Source organism: Hemiscyllium ocellatum, chromosome 38 (assembly GCF_020745735.1).
Source record: "Hemiscyllium ocellatum isolate sHemOce1 chromosome 38, sHemOce1.pat.X.cur, whole genome shotgun sequence".
NCBI classification, from domain to species: domain Eukaryota; kingdom Metazoa; phylum Chordata; class Chondrichthyes; order Orectolobiformes; family Hemiscylliidae; genus Hemiscyllium; species Hemiscyllium ocellatum.
Genome location: NC_083438.1, coordinates 30478559 through 30500058, shown reverse-complemented (window position 1 = coordinate 30500058; position 21500 = coordinate 30478559). Strand labels below are relative to the sequence as shown.

Below are 21500 nucleotides of genomic sequence, written 5' to 3'. Positions count from 1 at the left end.
CCTTAAACAGTGTCCCTGAGAGAGAGAGAGACAGGGAGACACCCTCTTTTAACAGGGCCGTTGACAATGAGACACAGAGAGAGAGACTCCCACTTTAAACACTGTCCTGACAGAGAGAGAGAGAGAAATGGACTCCCTCTTTACCAGGGTCCCTTACAGAGGGAGATTCCCTCTTTAAACAGGGCTCCTGACAGAGAGAGAAAAACTCCCTCTTTTAACAGGGTCCTTGACAGAGAGAGAGTCTACCTCTGTAAACACTGTCCGTCTTCCTCCTTAAACAGTGTCTCTGATAGACAAAGTGAGTGTCCCTCTTTAAACAGGGTCCATGAGGGAGAGAGAGGCAGACTCCCTCTTTTGAGAGGGCCCTTGACAGAGAGAGAGAGAGCGAGATTCCTTCTTTAAACACTGTACTGGCAGAGGGAGAGTCTCCCTCCTTAAACAGTGTCCCTGATAGAGAGGAGAGAGTCCCTTTTTTAAATAGGGTCCCAGAGAGAGACTTCCTCTTTTAATAGGGCTGTTGACAGAGAGAGGAGGAAGTCCCTCGTTAAACGCTGTCCCTGACAGAATGAGACATTGAAAAGTGTGGTGCTGGAAAAGCACAGCAGGTCAGGCAGCATCTGAGGAGCAGGAGAGTCGTCGTTTCGGGCATAAGCCCTTAATCAGGGATTTCCTTCATCAAGGAGAGAATCTCTCTGTAAACAGAGACTTCTGTCAGTGTGTCCAGTGATACACTCACATCCTGTCAGTGAGTGAATGAAGAACACGCGGTGGATGTTAAATTCCCACGGTCTGACCCCATGACTTTCTGTTTCAGCGCCAGGAAGATCTTGCGAACCTACCGATCCCATCCTGTTTTCCAAGTTGAACCTTATCGCTATTGGTCCCACTCGGGGACTGTGACCAGCACTTTCAGGCAGGTATTGTGAATGGGAGTAGGGGATCCAAGCTCTTCCTGAGACAAGACCATCCCCTCATGATGCTGGAGTTGGCAATGCCCCATGAACATCCTGACTAACTTGGGGAGAAGAGGCTGATTGGATCTTGGCAAGTTGGGTTGTAGTAACAGCAGTGGCCACTGCCCTCCCAGTGGCGCATGGTTGCTGCTTTCTGATTCGCCACCCCCCTCCAGGAGAATCCAGCCCCCTTCCCCACAGAGTACTGACCCTCCAAAAGTGCAGCGCTCTCAGTACAGCCCCCCTGAGAGCGTGGCACTCCCTCAGCACTGACCCTCCGACAGTGCGGCGCTCCCTCAGCACTGACCCTCCGACAGTGCCCACTCCCTCGGCACTGACCCCCCTGAGAGCGTGGCACTCCCTCAGCACTGACCCTCCGACAGTGCGGCGCTCCCTCAGCACTGACCCTCCGACAGTGCCCACTCCCTCGGCACTGACCCTCCGACAGTGCGGCGCTCCCTCGGCACTGACCCTCCGACAGTGCGGCGCTCCCTCGGCACTGACCCTCCGACAGTGCGGCGCTCCCTCGGCACTGACCCTCCGACAGTGCGGCGCTCCCTCGGCACTGACCCTCCGACAGTGCGGCGCTGACCTCACGTTGAACATCAGTCCATTTAATATCTTTTGCTCCTCCCACAGGCTGTGTTGCTCGCTGGCTCTTGCCACAATGCTAGTGTTCTTCCTGGGCCGACCTCCTTAGGTTTGACTTCTGGTTTGTTCGAATTCTCTTGAGGAAGACAGGAAGGTGACGGAAAAGTATTGTGCTCTCACCCCAATAAAAGTGACCCTTTCCTCTTTTTCTGTTGAGTCTCTGTCTTGCTCTGTTTATCTGCAGCATCTTCCAAACTTACCATGTACAAAATCCCGAGTGTCAGCGACTTTCAAAAGAGCTAGCACGGGCTCAGTGGGCTGAACAAGCTCACTTTCTGCACTCCCTGTTTCTTCTATAATGCAGCCCAGAAAGAAAGCATTCATTTGGCGTTCTGTCTCTGGGTCCGAGTTGAGAGGGTCTGCGTGGGTGGAGGGTTTTTATTCTTTCCCCTGTCTGTGTGGCATGCCGTTTGTCGGGTTTGAGTGGAATTGATGGGCCAAATGGCCTCCTTCCACAACGTGGGGATTCTGTGATTCAATGAACTTTAAAAAGAGACGCCAGTCAGCGTGCAGATATCTCCCAAAGAGAGGGGGAGGGGGAATTGAGAGACACCAGTCAGTGTGCAGATATCTCCCAGAGAGAGGGGGAGGGGGAACTAAGAGGCACCAGTCAATATGCAGGAATCTCTCTCTCTCCCTTCCTCCACCACCTCCTCCCCCTCTCCAGACTCAGGGAGATATTTGTACACTGGTATCTCAGTCCCCTTTCTCTCTCAGGGAGGTATCTGTACACTGACAGGTGAGGTGTCTTTCAGCATTTCCCCCTCCAACGCCTCTCCATCCCCCCCCCCCCCCCCCCCCCCCAACTCCTGTCTCAGGCTTGCGTGGGGGGTGGGGGAATAGCTGAGAGACACCAGTCAGTGTGCACACATCTCCCTGAGAGCGTGGGAGACTGACATACTAGTCAGTGTACAGGTATCTCCCTGAGGTAAAAACAATGACTGCAGATGCTGGAAAACAGATTCTGGATTCGTGGTGCTGGAAGAGCACAGCAGTTCAGGCAGCATCCAAACTGCAGTGAAATCGATATTTCGGGCAAAAGCCCTTCAGGAATAAAGGCAGAGAGACTGAAGCGTGGAGAGATAAGCTAGGGCAGGGTGGGGGTGGGGTGAAAGTAGCATAGAGTACAATGGCTGAGTGGGGGAGGGGATGAAGGTGATAGGTCAGGGAGGAGAGGGTGGAGTGGATAGGTGGAAAAGAAGATGAGCAGATAGGACAAGTCCGGACAAGTCATGGGGACAGTGCTGAGCTGGAAGGTTGGAACTAGGGTGAGGTGGGGGAAGGGGAAATGAGGAAACTGTTGAAGTCCACATTGATGCCCTGGGCTTGAAGTGTTCCGAGGTGGAAGATGAGGCATTCTGGTGGTGAGGGAGCGGCGGTGAAGGAGGCCCAGGACTTCAATGTCCTCCGCAGAGTGGGGGGGGGAGTTGAAATGTTGGGCCACAGGGCAGTGTGGTTGATTGGTGCGGGTGTCCCGGAGATGTTCCCTAAAGCGCTCTGCCAGGAGGTGCCCACTCTCCCCAATGTAGAGGAGACCACAGTGGGAGCAATGGATACAATAAATGATATTAGGGGATATGCAAGTAAAACTTTGATGGGTGTGGAAAGCTCCTTTAGGGCCTTGGATAGAGGTGAGGGAGGAGGTGTGGGCACAGGTTTTACAGTTCCTGCGGTGGCAAGGGAAAGTGCCAGGATGGGAGGGTGGGTTGTAGGGGGGTGTGGATCTGACCAGGTAGTCACGGAGGGAACGGTCTTTGCGGAAGGCGGAAAGGGGTGGGGAGGGAATATATATCCCTGGTGGTGAGGTCCGTTTGGAGGTGGCGGAAATGTCGGCGGATGATTTGGTTTATGCGAAGGTTGGTAGGGTGGAAGGTGAGTACCAGGGGCGTTCTGTCCTCCACGCTTCAGGCTCACTGCCTTTATTCCTGATGAAGGGCTTTTGCTCGAAACATCGATTTCGCTGCACTTTGGATGCTGCCTGAACTGCTGTGCTCTTCCAGCACCACTAATCCAGATATCTTCCTGAGACAGGGGCGGGGTGAGATGTTGAGAGATACCAGTCAGTGCACACACACATACCTCCCTGAGAGAGAGAGACTGAGACACCAGAGAGTGTGCAGCTATCTATGACCATTCACCATCTTACAATAAAGTCAGCCTTTGGATTTCTGAATTCTAACAAGCTTGGCCCAACAATAGGGTCAATCCTTAGCAATTTCCGCAGCATCCTCTGAACCACCTTCATTTACATTTTGGATTCTGAGGAAGGGCCACTCGATCTGACTTGTTAACTCTGATTTCTTTAAGAGAGCTGATGAGCTTTTTTTAGATTAGATTACTTACAGTGTGGAAACAGGCCCTTCGGCCCAACAAGTCCACACCGACCCGCTGAAGCGCAACCCACCCATACTCCTTACCTAACACTACGGGCAATTTACTTCCCCACCCCCATCTGCTCTTTCTCCACCTCTCCTTTGCCATTCTTTTCTCTCTCATATGTCCCTTGCCTGCATTCTCACCCTCTTCTCCTCCTCCTCCATTGGCGTCTCTCCTATTTTCTCCCTCCTGTCCTCCTTACCCTGTCTCTGGCCCACACAGCACCTCCCTCGCTGCCGAGACCCTCTGATTACACATTGCCCTTGTTGTCTCCCTCCCGCTGTCAGGGAGAGGTTAAACTGAGGACTAAGCAGGAAAATGCAGTGTCAGCTGTTTATTTATCCTGAGGGTCACTGATAAACCGAAGGGGCCTGATGGAATTCTGTCCTCAGCGACAGCCAGACTATGACCCTGGACCTTGGAGCAATCAATAAATTGTGCAATTAGTCTGTCCACACAGACCAGCCCATGCTTTCAAATAAACAACAATACACCGAAAACGTTCTGGCCCCTGCGTTCATCCAGTGAGATACCTGCCAGCGAGCGCCTGCTGTTACATGATGTTCCATACTCCACCTCGACCAACACCAAACACTCAGCTTGTTTTTAAATCCCTCACTGGTTCACCTCCTCCCTACCTTTGAACCGTCCTCCAGCCCTACACCGTACCCGATCGCTGTAACTCCACCAGCCCCTACACACCGCCCTATCTCTGTAACCCCCTCCAGCCCCGACACCCCCCTCCCTATCTGTGTAAACCCCTCCAGACCCTATAACCCTCCCTATTCCTGTAAACCCCTCCCTATCTCTGTATCCCCCTTCAGCCCCTACACCCCTCCCTATCTCTGTAACCCCCTCCAGCCCCTAGACCCCTCCCTGTCTCTGTAACCCCCTCCAGCCCCTATACCCCTCCCTATTTCTGTAGCCCCCTCCAGTCACTACATCCCCTCCCTAGCCTGGTAACCACCTCCAGCTCCAACAGCCATCCCTATCTCTGAAACCCCCTCCATCCCCTACATCCCTCCCTATCTCTGTTATCCCCTCCAGCCCCATACCCCTCCCTAACTCTGTAACCACCTCCAGTCCCTACATCCCTCCCTATCCCAGTAACCACCTGCAGGCCCTACAGCCCTCCCTATCTCTGAAACTCCCTACAGCCCTCCCTATCTCTGAAACTCCCTCCAGCCCCTACACCCCTCCCTATCTCTGTAACCCCCTCCAATCTCTACATCCCTCCCTATCTTTGTAAACCACTCCAGCCCCTATACCCCTGCCTATCCCTGTAACCACCTCCAGCCCCTACACCATACATACATCCCCTTCCTATCTCTGTAACCCCTCCCAACCCCTACACCCCTCCCTGTCTCTGTATCCCCTTCTAGTCCTTCCAATCTCCCCAGGATCTCTGCAGCCCCTCAGCCCATCGCTGTAACCCTGGCGGCCCTGCCTACAGCTGCATTGGGCTCGGAACTCAGCAATTTCCTCAACCCATTCTGCCCCCGTCCCCTCGCTGCGTTATTTCTCTCCTCCCTTTAGTTGCTCCTTAAAACATCCCTCTATTAACTGAACCCCTGGTCACCTGCCCCAGGATGTGTTGTTTGGCTTGAGATCAATTTGAGTTTGATTTAAACTCCTGTGAGCACGTTGAACTGGAGCAGTGGGCCTATCAGTGAGTCAAGCGAATGCCTGATTATCTTAAACTGCACACTCTTCCTCTCTCCCTATAACCCTCAAGTTTTATTTGAATATCCAAAGCTCCCTTGGATAAAAAGACTCATTTGGACATGTTTATCTGTTTTGGTACTAATTAAATGCAGATTATTGTCTCTGGCTCAGTTCCTGTTGTTGAAAATGTGTTGCTGGTTAAAGCACAGCAGGTCAGGCAGCATCCAAGAAATAGGAAATTCGACGTTTCGGGCATAAGCCCTTCATCAGGAATGAGGAGAGGGTGGCAGGCAGGTTAAGATAAAAGGTAGGGAGGAGGGACTTGGGGGAGGGGAGATGGAGATGTGATAGGTGGAAGGAGGTCAAGGTGAGGGTGATAGGCCGGAGTGGGGTGGGGGCGGAGAGGTTAGGAAGAAGATTGCAGGCTAGGAGGGCGGTGCTGAGTTGAGGGAACCGACTGAGACAAGGTGGGGGAGGGGAAATGAGGAAACTGGAGAAATCCGAGTTCATCCCTTGTGGTTGGAGGGTTCCCAGGCGGAAGATGAGGCGTTCTTCCTCCAACCGTCGTGTTGTTATGTTTTGCCGGTGGAGGAGTCCAAGGACCTGCATGTCCTCGGTGGAGTGGGAGGGAGAGTTGAAAGTGTTGAGCCACGGGGTGGTTGGGTTGGTTGGTCCGGGCGTCCCTGAGGTGTTCTCTGAAGCGTTCCGCAAGTAAGCGGCCCGTCTCCCCAATGTAGAGGAGGCCACATCGGGTGCAGCGGATGCAGTAGATGATGTGTGTGGAGGTACAGGTGAACTTGTGGCGGATATGGAAGGATCCCTTGGGGCCTTGGAGAGAAGTAAGGGAGAAGGTGTGGGTGCAAGTTTTACATTTCCTGCGGTTGCAGGGGAAGGTGCCGGGAGTGGAGGTTGGGTTGGTAGGGGGTGTGGACCTGACGAGGGAGTCACGAAGGGAGTGGTCTTTGCGGAATGCTGATAGGGGAGGGGAGGGAAATATATCCCTGGTGGTGGGGTCCATTTGGAGGTGGCGGAAATGACGGCGGATGATACGCTGTATACGGAGGTTGGTGGGGTGGTAGGTGAGAACCAGTGGGGTTCTGTCTTGGTGGCGGTTGGAGGGGCGGGGCTCAAGGGCGGAGGAGCGGGAAGTGGAGGAGATGCGGTGGAGGGCATCGTCGACCACGTTTGAGGGGAATCTGCGGTCCTTGAAGAAGGAGGCCATCTGGGCTGTGCGGTGTTGGAACTGGTCCATCTGGGAGCAGATGCGGCGGAAACGAAGGAATTGGGAATATGGGATGGAGTTTTTACAGGGGGCAGGGTGGGAGGAGGTGTAGTCCAGATAGCTGTGGGAGTCAGTCGGTTTATAGTAGATGTCTGTGTTGAGTCGGTCGTCTGAGATAGAGATGGAAAGGTCTAGGAAGGGGAGGGAGGAGTCTGAGACAGTCCAGGTGAATTTGAGGTCGGGATGGAAGGTGTTAGTAAAGTTGATGAACTGTTCAACCTCCTCGTGGGAGCACGAGGCAGCGCCGATACAGTCATCGATGTAGCGGAGGAAAAGGTGGGGGGTGGTGCCAGTGTAGTTGCAGAAGGTGGACTGTCCTACAAAGAGTAAAAAAATGAGGTCTGCAGATGCTGGAGATCACAGCTGCAAATTGTTGCTGGTCAAAGCACAGCAGGCCAGGCAGCATCTCAGGAATAGAGAATTCGACGTTTCGAGCATAAGCCCTTCATCAGGAATAAGAGAGAGAGAGCCAAGCAGGCTAAGATAAAAGGTAGGGAGGAGGGACTAGGGGGAGGGGCGATAGCCTGCTTGGCTCTCTCTCTCTCTTATTCCTGATGAAGGGCTTATGCTCGAAACGTCGAATTCTCTATTCCTGAGATGCTGCCTGGCCTGCTGTGCTTTGACCAGCAACACATTTGCAGCTGTCCTACAAAGAGACAGGCATAGCTGGGGCCCATGCGGGTGCCCATGGCGACTCCTTTAGTTTGGAGGAAGTGGGAGGAGCGGAAAGAGAAGTTATTCAGGGTAAGGACCAGTTCAGTCAGTCGAAGGAGGGTGTCAGTGGAAGGCTACTGGTTGGTGCGGCGGGAAAGGAAGAAGCGGAGGGCTTTGAGTCCTTGGCGGGAAAGGAAGAAGCGGAGGGCTTTTGGTCCTTAGGATGTCGAATCACAAAATCCTTACTGTGCGGAATCAGGCCATTCAGCCCACCAAGTCCACACCAACCCTCACAAGAGCATCACACCTAATCCCTGTAACTCTGCATTTCTCATGGTTAACCCACCTAACCTGCATATCCTTGAACACTATCGGCAATTTAATATGGCCAATGCACCCTAACCTCCACATCTTTGGGCTATGGGAGGAAACCAGAGCACCCAGAGGAAACCCACACAGACACAGGGAGAACAAGCAAACTCCACACAGTCACCCGAGGATGGAATCAAACCCAGGTCCCTGGCACTGTGAGGCAGCAGTGCTAGCCACTGAGCCACCATGCCATCCTATTTCAGGTACCCTTTATTCCTTTCTGGCATTTGGGTGTTGCTGGCTGGGTCAATATTTACTATCCATCCCTAACTGCCTGCAAAAAGCTCATGATGAGCTGCATTCTTGAACCACAGCAGTTTGTGGAACATAGGAACACTCCCCACCCCCTGTGCCATTAGGAAGGATTTTGACCCAGGATTTTGACCCAGTGACACTAAGGGAATGGCGATATATTTCTAAGTCAGTACGGTGTGCGACTGGGAGAGTAAATTGCAGGGAGTGGCGTTCCTATCTTTCTGTTGCCCTTGTCCTTCTAGATGCATGTCAGTGTGGGTTTGGAAGGTGCTGTCAAAGGATCTTGAGTGAATTTCTGTGGTTCATCTTGGAGATAGTACACGCTGTTGCTACTAAATGTTGGTGGTGGAGGGACCAGGTAGAGTCATACAGCTCGTAAACAGACCCTTCGGCCCAACCTGTCCATGCTGACCAGGTTTCCCAAAATGAGTGTGTCCCATTTGCCTGCACTTGGCCTATATTCCTCTAAACCATTGCTAAGGGATTACCTTACACTGAAAGACTGAAGCAACTGGGCTTGTATGCCCTTGAGTTTAGAAGACTGAGAGGGGATCTGATTGAGACGTATAAGATTATGAAAGGATTGGATACTCTGGCAGCAGGAAACATGTTTCCGCTGATGGGTGAGTGCCGAACCAGAGGACACAGCTTAAAAATACGGGGTAGACCATTTAGGACAGAGATGAGGAGAAACTTCTTCACCCAGAGAGTGGTGGCTGTGTGGAATGCTCTGCCCCAGAGGGCAGTGGAGGCCCAGTCTCTGGATTCATTTAAGAAAGAGTTGGATAGAGCTCTCAAAGATAGTGGAATCAAGGGATATGGGGATAAGGCAGGAAGCGGATACTGATTAGGAATGATCAGCCATGATCATGTTGAATGGCGGTGCAGGCTCGAAGGGCTGAATGGCCTACTCCTGCACCTATTGTCTATCGTCTATTGTCTATTATCCATGTACCTGTCCAAATGCCTTTTAAATATTATAATTGTACCAGCCTCTACCACTTCCTCCGGCAGCTCATTCCATATTTACGCCACCCTTTGTGTGAAAAAGTTGCGCCTCAGGTCCCTTTTAAATCTTCCTCCTCTCACCTCAAACCCGTTGTCCTTCAGTTTTGGACTCCCCAACACTGTCGAAAAAAAAACACCTTGGCTATTCATCTTATCTGTGCCCTTTGTGATTTTATAAATCTCGATAAGCCCTCAACCTCCTTATGCTCCAAGGGAAATCATCTCAGCCTCTCCTTAAAACTCAAACTCTTAGGGCCGACTGCCTGCCCATCTTCCGCGGTTACGTTAGGGCCCGGGTGTCCTTGAGAAGGAGCACGCGGTGTCCACCAATACCCTGGAGTTGTTCAGGGAGAGGTGGGCGCCGCAGGGAGTGGAGTGCATCATTTCCCCCTCCCACTCTATTTTGATTTAGTCCCTGCGCTCCCCTTCACTGTTTTGATCACACAGCATTGCCCTTTGATGTGAAGGGCACTGCTTGTCACTGGCCACTCGGGTGTTTTCCTATCTTCCTGGTGGTGGGATTTAAATAAAGATTTGTGCACTTTGTGTCTCTCACTGTGTCTCACACCTGCACACACACCCCATGGGTGCTGGGGAAAATAAGCATTACTGCAGTTAGGCGGTAGTGTGGGGGTTAATAGAGAGAAAAAAATAAAAAAGGGGAAAAAAGAAAAAGAAAAAAAGCAGGAGGGAAAATAAAACCACAAATGTTTTGATTAAAAAAAAACTCAAACTCTTCAGTCTCAGTAACATCCTCGTAAATCATTTTTTTCACCCATTCCACATTAATAACATCCTTCCTGCAGCAAGGTGACAAGAGATCGGTGGATGTGGTGCCAATCAAGCTGGGGCTGCTTTGTTGTGGATGGTGTCAAGTTTCTTGAGTGTTGTTGGAGCCGCCCCCATCCAGGGCAAGTGGGGAATAATCCATCCCAGGTCAGGCAGCATCCGAGGAGCAGGAAAATCAACATTTCGGGCAAGAACCTGACATCTATTCCCCATGAAGGGCTTTTGCCTGAAACGTCGATTTTTCTGCTCCTCGGATGCCGCCTGAGGTGCTGTTGTTTTTCCGGCACCACTCTGATCAAAACTCTGGTTTCCAGCATCTGCAGTCCTCACTTTTGCCTTATATTCCATCACACTCCTGACTTGCACCTTATAGATGGTGGACAGGCCTTGAGTTGGCAGAGAGGCTCTGGAATGAATATTTGCTACAGAAATCAAATCAGCACTTGTGTGACAGGGTCCTTCAATCTATTTAGGACTGGATGTGGCACTTCACTGACCTTGAGGAGGAATATCAATATTTGGAGTGAGAAAGATCAAAGATGGTCTAACTCACTCTAACCTCACAACCTTTAAAAATGACCTGGACGTGAAATTAAACAGTAATAACATGCAAGGCCATGGGTCTATCATGGATAAGAGGTCGTAAGAGTATTTTGGGGGCTGGACAGGATCAATGGGCCGAAGGAACGCTTTTGTATTTGAGAAATTGATGATTCCCCACTGAGAGCCCAAAGGAATTTTCACAATTTGGACAGGATGTTGCAAAAGGAAACGGCTTGGGAATGGGGCCCTAGTATCTCAGCAGCAATGAACGAGCACTGGCAGGGTGGAGAGAACTGCCTTTATTCCTGCCGCTCAGAAGTTGCTCCATTTCCTGGGCGTTAACTCGCGGTTTGAAACAAGGCAAAGTTGGTGGCAGAGACGCGGCTCTCCCATTGGTGGAAAGTTTGCGCCCGGCTTGGCCAATGGGAGGCCAGCTCCGCGATCACCGCCTCCCTCTGGCTTTGTGCCGTGTCTCTCACGTTAAAGTTTAACCCACTCACTCAAGTTACACACGAGCAAGTCGCTGGTCAAGATACAGTTGTCTCTCTCGCAGGCACCAAGTCAGGACAGCCAGTGAACCCCGTAGTGGGAGAGATTAACACCCAGAGGTGAGTGAGTGCCGCTGGCACAAACTATACCGCACTGTCAGAGGGTGAGCTGGCACTGTGGGAGGACCAGTCCTGAGGGAGAGCTGGTACTATCAGAGGGTCTGTCCTGAGGGAGAGCTGGCATTGCCTGAGGATCAGTACTGAGGGAGTTCCTCACTCTCAGAGGGTTAGTATTGAGGGAATACTGCTCTGACTGAGGATCAGTACTGAGGGAGTGCGACACTGTCAGAGGGTCAGTACTGAGGGAGTGCGAGACTGTCAGAGGGAGCGGGCACTATCGGAGGGTCAGTACTGTGGGAGTGCGACACAGTCGGAGGGTAAGTACTGAGGGAGCGGGCACTATTTGAGGGTCATACTGAGGGAACGGGCACTGTCAGAGGGTCAGTATTGAGGGAGTGGGCACTGTCGGTGGGTCAGTGCTGAGGGATTCCCAATGAAGGGCTTGTGCCCAAAATATCGATTCTCCTGCTCCTCAGATACTGCCTGACCTGCTGTGCTTTTCTAGCATTACAATCTCGACTCTGATCTCCAGCATCTGCATTCCTCACTTCCTACCAGTACTGAGGGAGAGCCGCGCTGTCGGAGGGTCAGTACTGAGGGAGTGCCACACTGTCGGAGGGTCAGTGCTGAGGGAGTGCCACACTGTCGGAGGGTCAGTGCTGAGGGAGCGCCGCACTGTCGGAGGGTCAGTGCTGAGGGAGTGCCGCACTGTTGGAGGGTCAGTGCTGAGGGAGTGCCACACTGTCGGAGGGTCAGTGCTGAGGGAGTGCCACACTGTCGGAGGGTCAGTGCTGAGGGAGCGCCGCACTGTCGGAGGGTCAGTGCTGAGGGAGTGCTGCACTGTTGGAGGGTCAGTGCTGAGGGAGTGCCTCACTGTCGGATGGTCATTACTGTGGGTGTACAGCAGTATCAGAGGATCAGTGTTTCAGATAATTTACCCTCTTTGTAGATTGCAACAGACCAAATGTGCCCTCAAAGTGGGTGATTTGGCTCTGTGGCAAGGTGATGGGCTAGCACACAGTGGTGTTTGTCACTGTGTGTTGTGGTCAGTATCTATCCCAATATCACTGTAAAGATTAGATCACTATTAATGGGAGCTGCCTGTGCAGATACACCTGCATTGCAACAATAACTCGATTTCAGAAGCACATCATTGTCTGTAAAACACTCTAAGGATGAACCTGATATGGGGGAAAAGCAGAATAAAACAACATTATTTTGTTTGCTTTCTGACTTTACAGAAGAGAGAATTAAACTTGAGAATCCTGTGTGACAGTGTGGATTTCCCCTCCACTAATGAGGCAGAATCTCAAATTCCCCATCTCGCTGCCAACAGGAAAGAATTTTTACAAATTTGTTTGCGGTTTGGGAAAGAAAAAAACACCTTTTGAAAAGCAGTGCTTTCCACACAGAATCGCCTAGTCCCTTTCCCACTTGACTGCACGTTCTGATATTTAAAAGGGTCAATGTACCAGGCATCAGGAAAAATTGGAGTGGGCTTTTCAGCTCACTGGGGTCTGTTACATAGGAACAGGAGACCATTCAGTATTCCCTCCTCCTCCAGCACGAGGCCATTCAGCCCCCCTCCTCCAGCCTGTCACACAGGAACAGCCATTTAGCCACATTCAGCCAACACAGCAGCTAGAGGAGGCCTTTGCACTTGAGTCTATCCTGCCTGCCTCAGCTGCATTCCAACCTGTAGTTTATCTTTTGAATAGGCTGTGTTTTGTGTGTGTGTGAGTGAGAGAGAGAGAGAGAGAGAGGAGGTGTGTGTGTGGGGGGGCGGGGTGGGGGGCGGTAGCAGGGGATAGGACGAACACCCCATGAGATCAATCAGTTAGTGTGAGTTATATGAACAGCCATGGTACCACACCTCCTCCCCCCGGTCCAAGGGAAGGGGGAGGTGTGGAAAGAGCCTTGATTTCCATCCAAAGTCCAACAAACCCCGGTGACTCCTGAATGGTTACTGTTTTGCAATGTACATCAGTTTATCGAGCCTTGGAGATGGGGTGGAGGTGGCAAAATTAATGATTACTCTGTTGAAACGTGGCTTGTTGCTTCTGCCGTTTCGGTCTCCCAGCCGAACACCCACAACCAGATCCACAGGACGGAGATTACAATGACCAGATCATCTGTTTATTGTTTGTTGAATGCAATTGACTGCAGGTCAAATAGAGGGTCCAGGAATTGCTTGGGGATACTCCCCTGTCCTCTTTGAAGCAATGACCTTAAAGGGGAGGCAATGCCCTAGTGGTATAACCACCCAGATGTTAGTCCAAAGACCCTGGTAATATTCGGGGGGCCCCACTACAGCTGCTCTGGAATTAAGGTCTAATGATGACCGTGAATCCATTGGCAGAACAAAACATCTGGCTCACGAATGTCCAATAGGGAAGGAAAGGGGCATCCTTACCTGATCTGGTCGAAACGTGACAGCAGACCCACAGCAAAATGATTGGCTCTGGGTAAGGAGGTGATGGCACAGCTAGCAACACCCTCATCAACATCTTCCATATCTGTCTGCAACCACAGCACTGACCATCTGAGAGTGTGGCACTCCCGCAGCACAGACCCTCCGACAGTGCGGCACTCCCGCAGCACAGACCCTCCAACAGTGCGACACACCCTCAGCACTGACCCTCTGACAGTGTGGCACTCCCTCGGCACTCACCCTCCGACAGTGCGGCGCTCCCTCAGCACGCACCCTCTGACAGTGTGACACTCCCTCAGCACTGACCCTCCGACAGTGCGGCACTCCCTCAGCACTGACCCTCTGACAGTGCGGCACTCCCTCAGCATGACCCATGGACATATGGCACTCCCTCAGCACTGACCCTCCCACAGTGAGGCGCTTTCTCAGCACTGACCCTCTCACAGTGCGGCACTCCCTCAGCACTGACTCTCCGACAGTGCGGCACTCCCTCAGCACTGACCCTCTGACAGTGCGGCACTCCCTCAGCATGACCCATGGACATATGGCACTCCCTCAGCACTGACCCTCCCACAGTGAGGCGCTTTCTCAGCACTGACCCTCTCACAGTGCGGCACTCCCTCAGCACTGACTCTCCGACAGTGCGGCACTCCCTCAGCACTGACCCTCTCACAGTGCGGCACTCCCTCAGCACTGACCCTCCCACAGTGCGGCACTCCCTCAGCACTGACCCTCCGACAGTGTGGCGCTCCCTCAGCACTCACCCTCCGACAGTGTGGCGCTCCCTCAGCATGACCCATGGACATATGGCACTCCCTCAGCACTGACCCTCCCACAGTGAGGCGCTTTCTCAGCACTGACCCTCTCACAGTGCGGCACTCCCTCAGCACTGACCCTCCGACAGTGTGGCGCTCCCTCAGCACTCACCCTCTGACAGTGCGGCACTCCCTCAGCATGACCCATGGACATATGGCACTCCCTCAGCACTGACTCTCCCACAGTGAGGCGCTTTCTCAGCACTGACCCTCCCACAGTGAGGCGCTTTCTCAGCACTGACCCTCTCACAGTGCGGCACTCCCTCAGCACTGACCCTCCCACAGTGAGGCACTTCCTCAGCACTGACCCTCCAACAGTGCGGCGCTCCCTCAGCACTCACCCTCCAACAGTGTGGCGCTCCCTCAGCACTCACCCTCTGATAGTGCAGTGCTCCCTCAGCACTGACCCTCCGACAGTGCGGCACTCCCTCAGCACTGACCCTCCGACAGTGCGGCACTCCCTCAGCACTGACCCTCCGACAGTGCGGCACTCCCTCAGCACTGACCCTCCGACAGATTGTCTGAAGAAGAATCTTATCGGACTCGAACATTTAATTCTAATGGCGGGGCTGACCTAGTGTTTTCTCTGTCACTTACTTTGGTCTCTTCATATTGCACTGAGAGGTCATTCGGCCCATTGAGTCTGCACCCTTTTAAAAGCATCCTATCTTGTTCCTGCATTTACTGTGGCCAATCTGCCCTAGCGGGCAAGTCTTTGGACTATGGGAGGAAACCCACGCACACATGGGGATAATGTGTAAACTCCGCTCTGACAGTTGCCTGAGAGTGGAGTCGAACCCATCTCCCTGGTGCTTTGGGGCAGCAGTGTTAAACACTGAGCCACCGTGCCACCCTATACTCAATGCCTCATGCTCTATCCTTGTCAACAGTGAGCCATTCTGCAAAGCAAGTACCTGGCGGATCAATCAACGCAGAGGTAGCTGGAGTGAGATTCCTTACTTATTGTTTCAGATTCCTTTTTAATCAGATGTTATTCAATGTGGCTCATGATGCATTCCTCCTCCAGCACCTCCCAGATTCTCACCTTGAAACATTCTCTTCTGGTGTTCAGACCGTGCCTCAGGAAGAACATTGGGTTTTGTTGGTTTGGAGAGGAGTAGTTTGCCCATTACTCAGCCCCCGCAGGCACATATATCACCACCCTTTCACTCACCAGTCCCATCCCACACCCTGAAAATTGATGCTTGCTTCAGACAAGTGTTCTGTAATCGTGAAGTTCAATTCATTTCCTGGTTTGCATCCCGTCTATGCCTCTCTCCCTAAGCCCACAGAAAACTGGTTTGTAATTCCGGACTTAGATGCTTCCCAAACACCAGCACCTTCTTGGACCTTACCCAAGGCTCAAAGGCCTTAGTCACCATGATGTCAGCAACAAAATACAGGCAGAGAGCTAAGTCATTGTTTGCCTCCTTACTGGCAGGGAATCAATTATGATTGCCAATTCATGTGGGATAATGTTATACACATAACTCAGTTTGGCACTCCCTCTGGAAAGACGCTCCAACAGTGCGGCACTCCCTCAGCACTGACCCTCCAACAATGCGGCGCTCCCTCAGCACTGACCCTCTGACAGTCCAGCTCTCCCTCAGCACTGACCCTCCGACAGTGCAGCGCTCCCTCAGCACTGACCCTCCGACAGTGCAGCGCTCCCTCAGCACTGACCCTCTGACAGTGCAGCACTCCCTCAGCACTAAACCTCTGACAGTGCGGCGCTCCCTCAGCACTGACCCTCTGACAGTGCGGCCCTCCCTCAGTGCTGACCCTCCGACAGTGCGGCGCTCCCTCACTGCTGTCCCTCTGACAGTGTGGCACTCCCTCAGAACTGACCCTCCCTCAGTGTGACACTCCCTCAGCACTGACCCTCCAACTGTGCAGCGCTCCCTCTGCGCTGACCCTCTGACAGTGTGGCGCTCCCTCAGCACTGACCCTCCGACAGTGCGGCACTCCCTCAGCACTGACCCTCCGACAGTGAGGCACTCCCTCAGCCCTGACCCTCCGACAGTGCGGCACTCCCTCAGCACTGACCCTCCGACAGTGAGGCACTCCCTCAGCACTGACCCTCCGACAGTGCCCACTCCCTCAGTACTGACCCTCCGACAGTGCCCACTCCCTCAGCACTGACCCTCTGACAGTGCAGTGCTCCCTCTGCACTGCAGTGTGCCTGACTGATTTATGGCCAATATATGGGGTCACTTGCTGAACCCTAGATGCTTTGGGCCATTGGGATTTTCCAAGCATAAATCCAGAGCATTGCATCCATTTACATCCTGAAAGAAGTCGGGATCATGTTTACTGACACTGTCTGTTTGTTTCTGTCTCTGTCCCCATACAATCCAGCTTTACCATGACCCACCAGTTTATTTCCCTGACTCCGGAACAGAAAGCGGAACTCGCCAATGTCGCTCAGAGGATCGTTGCTTCGGGAAAGGGAATCCTCGCAGCCGATGAATCCGTCGGTGAGTTTTCCAGAGGGCTAAAGTGGGAGCGGGAGCAATCTGACTGTGAGGAACCCCATGGTCAGTCAGCTGTGGTGTTCCAGCAGCAATCGAATACAGCCGACTTGGACAGATTCACCCTGGGACTGTGTTACTGTGGAAGAGAGTGTGTCCAGAGTTAGGAAAGTTGGAGATGACAGAGATAGGGAAGGGTTAGGAGCTGGAGGAGGTTACAGAGATTGGGATGGGTTAGGGGCTGGAGGGGGTTACAGAGATAGGGAGGGGTGTAGGTGCTGGAGGGGGTTACAGAGATAGGGAGGGGTGTAGGGGCTGGAGGGGGTTACAGAGATAGGGAGGGGTGTAGGGAATGGAGGGGGTTACAGAGATAGGGAGGGGTGTAGGGAATGGAGGGGGTTACAGAGATAGGGAGGGGGTGTAGGGGCTGGAGGAGGTAACAGAAATGGGGAGGGGGAGGGATGGAGGGGCTGGAGGGGGTTACAGAGATATGGAGGGAGTGTAGGGGCTGGGGGAGTTTACAGAGATAGGGAGGGGGTGTAGAAGCTGGAGGAGGTTATCGAAATATGGGGGGAGTTTATGGGCTGGGGGAGTTTACAGAGATAGGGAGGGGGTGTAGGGGCTGGAGGAGGTAACAGAGATGGGGAGGGGGAGGGATGGAGGGGCTGGAGGGGGTTACAGAGATAGGGGAGTAGGGGCTGGAGGGGGTTACAGAGATAGGGAGGGGCTGTAGGGGTAAGAGGATGTTACAGAGGTAGGGAGGGGTATAGAGGCTGGATGAGGATGCAGAGGTATACCCTTGCAAGAAGTAGGCCGTTCAGCCCATTGACTCTGCTTCTATGTAATGATAATCATCACCCTCTTGTTTCCTGCCTTCCCCCCCCAACCCTGCCTCGGTTCCTCCTGGCTGATCGATTTGAAAATCTGACTCTCCCAGCCTTGATGACCCAACCTCGAGATGGAGGTTTGAGGTGGGGGTGAAAAGAATTCTTCTCCTGGGGTTTCATGCCCCGCTGTGGATCAGTGGCAGATTCGGGGTGAACGACAGAGCGAGACGCTATTGTGGGTGCAGGGAGGAAAGTGGAATTCAGGTCATAGTCAAATCAGTCAAGGCCTTGTGCAGCGACAGAACTATAATCATTGGAGTTTCCAAGAATGGGATTGGGTAGGTTCGTATAAAAACATATAAAATTATGAAGGAAATAGATAAGATAGAAGCAGGGAGGTTGATTCCACTGGGAGGTGAGACCAGAACTAAGGGCCACAGCCTTAAATCAGGGAGAGCTGATGTAGGATTGCATTGAGGAGGAACTTCTTCACCCAGAGGGTTGTGAATCTGTGGAAGTCCCTGCCCAGTGTCACAGTTCAGACTTCATCATTGTAGGGTTATGGTGAGCGGGCGGGGAATTGGAGCTGAGTCCAGGAATAGGGTCAGCCATGATCTTATTGAATGGCGGAGCAGGCTGGATAGGCCAGATGGCCTACTCCTATCTTCTAAGGCTGGATGGGCCGATTGGCCTCAGTCCACTCTAATGGAAGTGGGAATAAGTAGACACGAGCTTACGAAGCTCGTGTTCAGGTGGCTCAGTGGTTAGCACTTCCGCCTCACAGCGCTCAGGGAGCTGGGTTCGATTCCAGCCTCGGGCGACTGTGTGGAGTTTGCACGTTCTCCTCATGCCTGCCTGAGTTTCCTCCCACAATCCAATGATGTGCTGGTTAGGTCAATTGGCCATGTTAAAATTGCCCATAGTGTTCAGGGATCTGTCGGCATTAGTCAGGGGCAAGTATTGAGTAATGGGGTAGGGGAATGGGTCTGGGTGGGTTACTCTCTGGAGGGTCGGTGTGGAGTTGTTGGGCCTGTTTCAACATGGTAGGGATTCTATGATTCTAACTGTGAACCAGGCCTTGAAGGGAACCTCAGCAGCTCATGATGTAGGCAGTAGACAACAAGGGGGAAGACTCGAGGTTGAGGATGAAGGAACATGGATCTAGCCCATCCTGTGACCCCATGTTCTGCTCCATCCCCAGGCACCATGGGAAAGCGTCTGAAGAACATTAACGTGGAGAACACGGAGGAGAATCGCAGGTTTTTCCGGCAGGTTCTGTTCACCGTGGACAGCGAGGTCAGCGAATGCATCGGGGGGATCATATTCTTCCACGAGACCCTGTACCAGAAAACCGACGATGGCACCCCGTTTCCTGAACTAGTCAAGGAGAAAGGCATTGCTGTTGGGATTAAGGTGAGCGCTCACCACCTAACTCTCACCGGGGACACCGACATGGTCAAACACCATAGGTCACACATCCTGACCGCACTGTCAGAGGGTCAGTGCTGAGGGAGTGCCGCACCGTCGTAGGGTCAGTGCTGAGGGAGTGGGCCCTGTCGTAGGGTCAGTGCTGAGGGAGTGGGCCCTGTCGTAGGGTCAGTGCTGAGGGAGTGCTGCACTGTCGGAGGGTCAGTGCTGAGGGAGTGCTGCACTGTCGGAGGGTCAGTGCTGAGGGAACACCGCACTGTCAGAGGGTCAGTTCTGAGGGAATGCCGCACTGTCGGAGGTTCAGTGCTGAGGGAGCACCACACGGTCGGAGGGTCAGTGCTCAGGGAGTGCTGCACTTTCAGAGGGTCAGTGCTGAGGGAGGTCCGCACTGTCGGAGGGTCAGTGCTGAGGGAATGCCGCACTGTCAGAGGGTCAGTTCCGAGGGAATGCCGCACTGTCGGAGGTTCAGTGCTGAGGGAGCGCCACACTGTCGGAGGGTCAGTGCTGAGGGAGCGCCGCACTGTTGGAGGGTCAGTGCTCAGGGAGTGCCGCACTGTCAGAGGGTCAGTGCTGAGGGAATGCCGCACTGTCGGATGGTCAGTGCTCAGGGAGCGCCGTACTGTTGGAGGGTCAGTGCTGAGGGAGTGCCGCACTGTCAGAGGGTTAGTGCTGAGGGAGTGCCGCACTGTCAGAGGGTTAGTGCTGAGGGAGAGCCGCACTGTCGGCGGGTCAGTACTGCATTCATTATTTATCACTCATACAAGCAATTGCTGTGGGTTACTGTAAGTCACTGTTCCTGGCAGCTTGCTGTGTGCACATTGGCTGCTCCTTGCAGTCCAACCCCTCAGAGAGAACTGCACTGGTGCTCCCCAAAGCAAGTTGTCAAAATCCATCCCATCCCCCATTGATTCTGGGTTCAATTGGGAATAATGGAAGCCTCCAGACATCTCAGGCTCTCTCTTTCTGTGTGGTGTCAAGATGAGTCAAGATCTTCACAAATCAAAACACAGAACCTGCTGGAAAAACTCAGCGGGGCTGCCAACGTGTGCAGAGAGAAAGCAGAGTTAATGTTTCAGGGGTCCAGTCACCCTTCGACAGAATCTCTGGTTTCGTTTCTGATTGCCAGCACCCGCAGCATTTTAGTTTATTTGATTAACCATCCTGTAATTGTGTCTGAGTTGGTGCAAATCCTTTCTTCCTGTTTTGGGTTGTTATGATGTAATGTTCTGGAGGCTGGGCTGGAAGAGGGAATTACTGTCTGTCTGTCTCTCTCGCTAATTCTCTCTCCCACCTTACCTCCCCCTTACATCTCTGTCTGTGTGAGTCTCTGTGTCTCTTTCACTATCACCTCCTCCATGAGTTACTGCTTGTCTCTCTGGATTTCTTGTCCTGTTGGCCTTTGTATCAATCCCTGTCTCCTAAGGTCCCTCAATCTCACTGTCTCTCCTTATCTGTCTCTGTCTGTCTGTCTGTCTCTCTCTCTCGATCTATCTGTCAGCCTCTCACTGCCTGTCTTTCTCTGTCTGCCTGTTGGGTACTCGTGCCTCTCTGTCTGTGTTGTTAGGTTTCTCAATGAGCTGTCTCAGCTCGCTAGGCAGGTTCTCCCAGCGTGGCAGGTCTGAGGAGACTCGCAGCTCTCACTGCATTGCAGCAGGGACTGGCAGGGTGGGGTTTGTCTGGGTCGAGGGATTACATACCATTAACACAGGGATAAAGTGTGTGTGTGTGTGTGTGTCACTGTGAGAGAGGGCATCTGTAGGTGAGTGTGAGAGAGGGTGTGTGTGTGTGTGTGTGTGTGAGAGAGAGAAAGGGTGTGTGTGTGTGAGAGAGAGAAAGGGTGTGTGTGTGAGAGAGAGAGAGGGTGTGTGTGTGTGAGAGAGAAAGGGTGTGTGTGTGTGAGAGAGAGAAAGGGTGTGTGTGTGAGAGAGAGAAAGGGTGTGTGTGTGTGTGAGAGAGAGAAAGGGTGTGTGTGTGAGAGAGAGAGAGGGTGTGTGTGTGAGAGAGAGAGAGGGGGTGTTTGTGTGTGAGAGAGAGAGGGGGGTGTGTGTGTGTGTGTGTGTGAGTGAGAGAGAGGGTGTGTGTGTGTGAGAGAGAGAGAGAGGGGTGTGTGTGTGTGTGAGTGTGAGAGAGAGAGAGAGAGGGTGTGTGTGTGTGTGAGAGAGAGGGGTGTGTGTGTGTGAGAGAGAGAGGGGTGTGTGTGAGTGAGAGAGAGAGAGGGGTGTGTGTGTGAGTGTGAGAGAGAGGGGTGTGTGTGTGAGAGAGAGGGGTGTGTGTGAGAGAGAGAGAGGGTGTGTGTGTGTGTGAGAGAGAGGGGGTGTGTGTGAGTGTGAGAGAGAGTGGGGGTGTGTGTGTGTGAGAGAGGGGTGTGTGCT

The 21500-nt window shown here is 52.9% G+C and overlaps 1 protein-coding gene across 1 annotated transcript in view; it reads left to right on the top strand.

Annotated features, from left to right (window-relative positions):
* The first annotated feature begins 11011 nt into the window (after positions 1-11011).
* Positions 11012-21500, top strand: part of LOC132833971 (fructose-bisphosphate aldolase B-like) — a 30234-nt gene continuing 19745 nt past the window's right edge. The window contains exons 1-3 of the mRNA XM_060852676.1: positions 11012-11156; positions 16761-16879; positions 18902-19113. Of these exons, the coding sequence (XP_060708659.1) occupies positions 16768-16879; positions 18902-19113 (324 nt within the window). The 5' untranslated portion in view covers positions 11012-11156; positions 16761-16767. The remainder of the gene's footprint in view (positions 11157-16760; positions 16880-18901; positions 19114-21500) is intronic.